At 34.5% G+C, this 7,222-nt stretch overlaps 1 protein-coding gene across 1 annotated transcript; it reads left to right on the top strand.

The window, feature by feature from the left end:
- The first annotated feature begins 3,379 nt into the window (after window positions 1-3,379).
- On the top strand, window positions 3,380-4,354 carry LOC148122854 (olfactory receptor 1165-like). Its single transcript, XM_087898344.1, has one exon. It carries the CDS (start codon window positions 3,380-3,382, stop codon window positions 4,352-4,354), a length of 975 nt encoding a protein of 324 aa, XP_087754470.1.
- The last annotated feature ends 2,868 nt before the right edge of the window (window positions 4,355-7,222 follow it).

The following is a 7,222-nucleotide window of genomic DNA, read 5'->3' as shown; positions in this document are numbered from 1 at the left end:
TGCAGGAACCTAAATCTGAAAGCTTAATAGTAATCATAATAAGATCAAGGAAGAACACCGCTTCTACTGTATCTTTGTCAGAGTGTTTCCATTCATGGTTTCTCATTTAGTTACACAAGTCATAATTTACAAAATATTAATGGTAATTCTATATTTGCTTTTCATGTATTATAAATTTTAAGTAAACTCAAGAAACCATGAAATTGCAGGAAAGAACAGCTTATATTTTGTGGGCATTCACTGATAGGTGTCAAAAAGTATTTATTGCTCTAAAAGTAACTTATTTAAGCCATATGATAACAATGACAGTGACACCAATACTTTTAGTTAATAATTACTCATTATGTTTTCATGTCCAAGGGTAATAGACCTTCCATAACTTGTTGGCGCCACATATGAATAGTTCATTTAAGCAGAATTTTAGCATATGCTCGCCCAATCCAGTCAATGGTCTTACTGAAGTCACATCTGTATATTCAAAAGAATCAGTAAATGGCCTGTTATTAAGACTTGAGTAGCAAGCCCTGTTGTTCACAATACTGGGACATAGTTATGAAGTTGGAGAATACTAGGTATAGAGCAATTCACTTAAATGTCAAATTAATGCAAAGAGAAAGGAGAGACATTTCAGACATTTGTGAAGCCAAAATTGCATTACATCTAAAATAGTAATAAGGGTAAAGCAAATATTGAAAACCTATATTGTGCACTATTGAAAATGTAGTATTACTCTACCCAAGTTTCAATTATCAGAAGTACAAGGAAAGTCGTATATACGGAAGAGTACAGAGCACTACTGTTTTTCATGCTTGTTTATAAGAATGTTTCTATGAGGAAGCAAATATTTACTTCTAAAGGTCAAATTTCAAACAGAACACTATAAACTTTTAAGATTTTAAAAATAGGCCAAAAGAGTCTGTAACCTTATTTTAGAGATTTAGGTTTGCTAGAAAATGTTAAGTAATCTAAGTATTCAAGATTAGAAATGATTGGACAAAAATAATTTGTCCTTGAATATAAAATACTGTATAAGATACCCCATTAAAAGTGAATCTCTGTATTGGCATTTTCAATGTAGAGAATTCAGACAGTTAGAATCGTGCATAAGGGAAATTAAACCTATGAAACAAGGAATAGAATAACCAGTGCATATGCTTTTTTATAGAAAAGATAAATCAAGAACTTTTGGTTTTCAATGTGAAAAATGACGATTTATATTATACCTCTGTCTTACAAAACAACATTTCCCTAAATTATATAAATTAAATTTTTGTACTAAAAATGAGCATTTTAATTATTTAATTATCTGTTCAACAAAATAAACAAGGTAGGAGACAAGAGATGTGACTCTCTACCCTTTGTGTTAATGTTTTTGTGTAAGATGAGTCAGTATTGGAAAAGAACTGACTTTATAATCTTGTCTTTTATTAAAGGATTCTGTGAAGTGTTGAATATTAGAGTGTATGCTAAATTTTATTTATGTTTCATGTCCCAGTTCATAAAATCATGACTGTGATGCTAAATTCATTTGCAAATTTCTGTACTCTTTACATTATGTATATATCATTGTACTTCAAAAGAATTTGAGATTTTATATTGTATTCCTTTCCATGCATGTCATTTTATCAACATGCACATGAAACCCTGAAATTCCTTTTCTTTTAGTCAATAATTTAATGTTCATAACTACTAATAGAGGCATTTTATATCTTAGAATATAGAAACAGGAAGACAAAAACAGAAATAGACACTAAAACTCAAACACCATACAATTTAATAAGACAATGTTTAAATTTTTTCACAAAAATACCAACCATTTGGACTTGAGTTTTGTGCATGGTGATAGATATGTGAGGTAACCCAGACCCAAAAAGAGGACTATGGTATATACTCACTCATAAGTGGATTCTTGTCATAATTAAAGGTATTTGAGCCTATAATTTGTGATCCTAGAGAAGCTAAATAAGAAGGTGAACCTCAAGAAAATCATATAGTTATCCTCCTGGATATTGGAAGTAGACAAAATTGCCAGGCAAACTTGGGTGCACGGGAGTGGGGGTGTGAAAGTAACGGGAGATGGTTAGAGAGAAGGGAGAGGGGGAGGATTGGGGATGATTTGGGGGAATGGGATGGCGGGGGAGGGAGGAAGGATGGATATGGGAGCAGGGAGGTATATATCTCAACTAAGAGAGCCATTTTAGGGTTTGCAAGAGACTTTATTCTGGAGGGGTTCCCAGGCCTAAGGAGAGGTCCCCAGATTGTTCCCTGGGCAGCAGAGGAGAAGGTGCCTGAACTGGCCTTGGCACATAACCATATTGATGAATATTTTGCATATCACCATAGAACCTTCATCTGGCGATGGATGGAGATAGAGACAGAGACACACATTGGAACACTGGACTTAACTCCCTAGGTCCAAATGAGAAGCAGAAGGAGGGAGAACGTGAGCAAGGAAGGCAGAATCAGAGGGAACCTTCATCCGATGATGGATGGAGATCGAGACGGAGGCCCACATTGGAGCACTGGACTGAGCCCCCAAGGTCCAAATGAGGAGCAGAAGGAGGGAGAACATGAACAAGGAAATCAGGACCATTAAAGGTGCATTCACCCACTGATACAAGGGGACTGATCTAATGAGAGCTCACCAAGGCCAGCTGGACTGAGACTGAATGAGCATGTGATCAAACTGGATTCTCTGAATGTGGCTGACATGGGGCTGACTGAGAAGCCATCAATGGCACTGGGTCTTGTTTCTTCTGCTTGTATTGGCTTTTTGGGATCCTAATCTGTTTGGATACTCACCTTCCTAGACCTGGAGGGAGGGTGAGGAACTTGAACTTCCCACAGGGCAGGAAATCCTGACTGCTCTTAAGATTGGAGAGGGAGGAGGAGAGAGAGTGGAGGTAATGGGAGGGAATTGGGAGGAGGGGAGGAAGTAGAAATTTTTATAAATAAATAAATTAATTAATTAAAAAATACCAACCATTATTTAAGAAGAGTTATTTGGGAATCTAAAGCCATTGCACACATCTGTATAGTAAGAGCCTTGTTTACAAGCTCTACTCCAGTAACAGAATTATCAGAGATGGTGTCCTAAAACTTAGATGGTGAAATGGGAATTATATCCAGTTTGGAGTGTTGACTATCCCTGAGTGATAACATTAAAGTGTTTACACAGGGGTGTTCATGACTTCTTGGTGTATATTAAATTATATTATTTCTGACTGATATAAGAAACCTATGTGTATAAAAAAATTGTGATTCAAAGTCACACTATGTTCTTTTCAAATACCAATTGGTGTATGCTATAGCATGAATTAAGGTATATTCTCTCTCCTTTCTTACTATAAACATCTTCGACTGTATCCTTCTGCCTGGAATGAATTTTCTGATTTTCTCCAATAGGATCCAAATGCATCACTCAAGAAACCAGAGTACTGGAGTCTTCTTTGTCTTCTTGGAATTCTCAGAGTATCCGAACTTACAAGTGCCTTTGTTCCTGGTGTTTTTGATCATATACACTATCACTGTTTTGGAAAATCTGGATATGATTTTGGTCATCAGGATCAATGCCAAACTCCACACTCCCATGTACTTTTTCCTCAGTCATTTATCCTTCATTGATCTTTGTTACACCACAGTGATTGTACCCAAACTCTTAGACCTTTTGATAATGATAGACAGATCTATGTTCATCAAAGGATGCATAGTCCAGTTTTACTTTGGCTGTGCTTGTTTGGTTGCCCAAATCTTCATGTTAGCAGTGATGGCCTACGATCGCTTTGTCACCATTTGTAACCCTCTGCTCTATACTGTGGCTATGTCTCGTAGGCCCTGTACTTTCCTTGTAAGCATAACTTACCTCTGGGGTGGGCTCTGTGCTACCACAATCACATATTTTCTTCTGGCACTATCTTACTGTAGATCTACCATCATTAACCACTTTTGTTTTGAGTACTCTGCCATCCTCTCAACCGCCTGTTCTGATTCTTCCTTCAGCCAGTTGGCATGCTTATTAGTTTGTATGTTCAATGAGATTTGTAGTCTCCTGATCATCATTGTCTCCTATAATGTTATCTTTGTTACTGTCTTCAAGATTCCTACTAAAGGAGCACTCCAAAAAGCCTTGTCTACCTGTGCGCCCCACCTGACTGCTATCTCCCTCTGCCACGGAATCATTCTTCTTCACTGTGTGCTCAAGTCCAAGAGCTCACTGCTTCTTATTAAGAGAGTCACTGTGTTTCATAGCATGGTCATCCCTATGCTCAATCCTCTTATTTACAGTCTAAGAAATAAGGATGTAAAGGAGACTGTGAAGAAGTTAATCCATGTAAAAATCCTTTCTCCCTCATAGCCACACACATGCACACACACACCTAAAGAATTTTTTATTAATATTTTTATTCATTGATTTCATATTATTCATGTAATGAAACAAAAAAATTCTGAGAAACTGGGGATAATGTGTGTGTTTAACAGTTACATTATTTACTACAAGTGGCTTTATAGAGAATGTAAATTGTTTTTTAATCTTAGAATGGAGAGAGCTAAATCATGATTCTATAATGATATATAAATATAAATTTCATTATATTTTGTATTTCTCTTTTTTCATTCTTTCTTTTCCTTTCTCTTTCTTAAATCACACCTCTTTCTTCCCTTTCTCTGCCCTTTATAATTCCCCCTTGTATGCATGTTAACATTTGTACAGGAGGACCTTTATATTTATATATGAGTATATATGAATGATAATTCCCTTTGTTTGCTTTTCCAGCAAGCAATAAGAAGGCATATTATATTATGCACATTCTTTAAACTTCATTTGAGCACTTTTAGAATCATTTGTCTTGCCTTCCATCCATAAGAAAGAAATAGTTTGGAAATTATAATGTTTATAACATTTTAGCAATCATAGTTTCTAACTGCTGGTTCTGAGATTACATAATTTGCTTTTGCATACACATCTGAAACTTATGCATATAAAATTTTAATGTACAGAACATACAAAGGGTAGGTAAAATTTTAAAGATTTTGTTCAAAGCAGTATTTACATTATTATTTGAAACATCATTTACTTTTATATGATCTTTAACTATCTGTTTATCCGAATTACAGCTGGATTCTTTCTTTGTTTTCTCTTGTCAGTCTTGCATACTTCAGTCATTTAATCCTTGTATGTATCTTATTAAAGAAATTTACCTTTAATTATTATGTGTATGTTGGAGTGTGGGCTTATGAAGCTGAGTGCAGTGCCCATGAAAGTCACAAACAGTCTTGGATCCTTTGGAACTGGAATTACAGTCATTTGTGGGTTGCCCTTTGTAGGAGTTGATATCCGCTGTAGGAACAGCGTGTGTTCTTGACCAGTGGACCGTCTTTCTGGACCCTGCTAGTATGTGCATCCATGTTGGCAGGAGTTGGACTATAGCTACTTGTGGCAATCTATAGTCATGTTTTCTATAGTCTTCAGGAGGCTACTTCCTTGTCATTGTCTTTGTCACACTCTTGAGCTACTGCTGATTCTTTAATAGCAATGTGTTATTTGCTGACCTGATCCTTTCTCAGTACAAAGTTCACAAACTATTCTCTGTGAGCTTCTTGGCACTGGTGCAATATCCTACTCCGAATAAGACATCAGCCAGAAGATTGCTTTTTTTCTCTCTAAATTTTTGAATAAAATACATAGCCTGAATCAATTTTCTCTCTTCCTTTATTTATATTTATATTCCTATAAATCAGCGTAATCATGATTTCAATGGTGGGATGATACACAGCTGTCTATATGTCTTTCATATGTCACTAAGATTTTCATGGTACCTGTCTTCTTTGTCTTATTTTTTTCTGTAAAATATCAAGGCTTTCAGAAGGTATCCTTTGTCTTTGTTTGATAGATCATCACCAGACTATGGCCTAAGCAACAACGATGTGAAGGAGATAGATAATAAATACCAACTGATATAGTAAAGCATATCATTTTAGACATTTTATTTGACTTAGAAAGTAACTGTGCTATTGTTCAATGTCAAATTGTCAAATCACAAATGTGAAGTAACCCACTTATAAGAAATTATTATCACATTATTTTACATTACAGAAATTAACAGGCCTAAAATCACAAATGTCTTAGAAGTAATCCCTAAAGTGAATATTCTGGCAAGAAGATTTGAGTATCAGCAGACTCTTTCATCTCTATCCAGATCAACATTCCTTTCAACTTGTAAAATTATTTTGAGATATTCCGAAGTACATGTAATTTTAGTGCTGAGTTTTCAATCATCACTTTTTTCAGCACTTTGTGTAGCTGAGAGACAATCTTCACTAAAGTTTACTAGATAAACTTCACTGACTCAGACAGTTAGTGATGGATATAAACGTATATTTAGAAGGTGGTTTCATGCTAAGCATCAGAATTAAGTCTCCCCCCCTAGATTCACTTTCATACCCCGCCATAGGCTTTTTAATAGATTTACATTACAAAGTATGGATTCCTTCCTATACCCTCTAGTGGGTCGCAAATCTATTTCCAGAATGGGTGGTTACCACAACACTATCACTTTTTTGTAGTTTTGTTTTCTTCTACAAATGAGGAAAGCCAGTTACAGTGTCAAAATTATAATTTAATGTATAAATATCAGGCATGGTTTTTAAAAATTGTGACATACATTAAAAGTACATATAAGACAAATAGAGTTCATTTTTATTGTAATTTCATTCCCACTACATTATTTCTTGTTAAAAACATTACTTTAAATGTACATAACAATTGGCAGAGTTTTTTGTTAAATACATATCATATCTAATTTACAGACTACCAGATATTAAATAAAGGAGGTATACCGATAGTTAAACTCTATGACTGTTGATATAGTAATGTTTATTTCTAAGCACCTAGAAAGTTCTGATTGGATAAGTATTTTTTTAAAACTCACTAATAATAAAGGAAATTACAATATTTGTTTTAGAAATAAGAATCAACAATTAAAAATAAAAAAAAATTTAATTTACAATTTGTTGTAGAATATCATTGAATTACATTGAACTTTATGAAAATTTTGATACTGCAAAAGACATCAGTCTTGATTAGCAAGTTAGAGTTGCAAAGATACAGAAATTTACTTCAGGCAATTAAGCACCCTACTAATTACAAAATAATTTAATCAATTCCATGTATCTAAATTTTAGCTAGCCAATGACTGAAAAAAGGAGAAATTTGTTTCATAAT

This window comes from Myodes glareolus, chromosome 2 (assembly GCF_982192425.1).
Source record: "Myodes glareolus chromosome 2, mMyoGla1.1, whole genome shotgun sequence".
Classification (NCBI taxonomy): domain Eukaryota; kingdom Metazoa; phylum Chordata; class Mammalia; order Rodentia; family Cricetidae; genus Myodes; species Myodes glareolus.
This window is presented reverse-complemented; position numbering and strand designations above follow the sequence as displayed.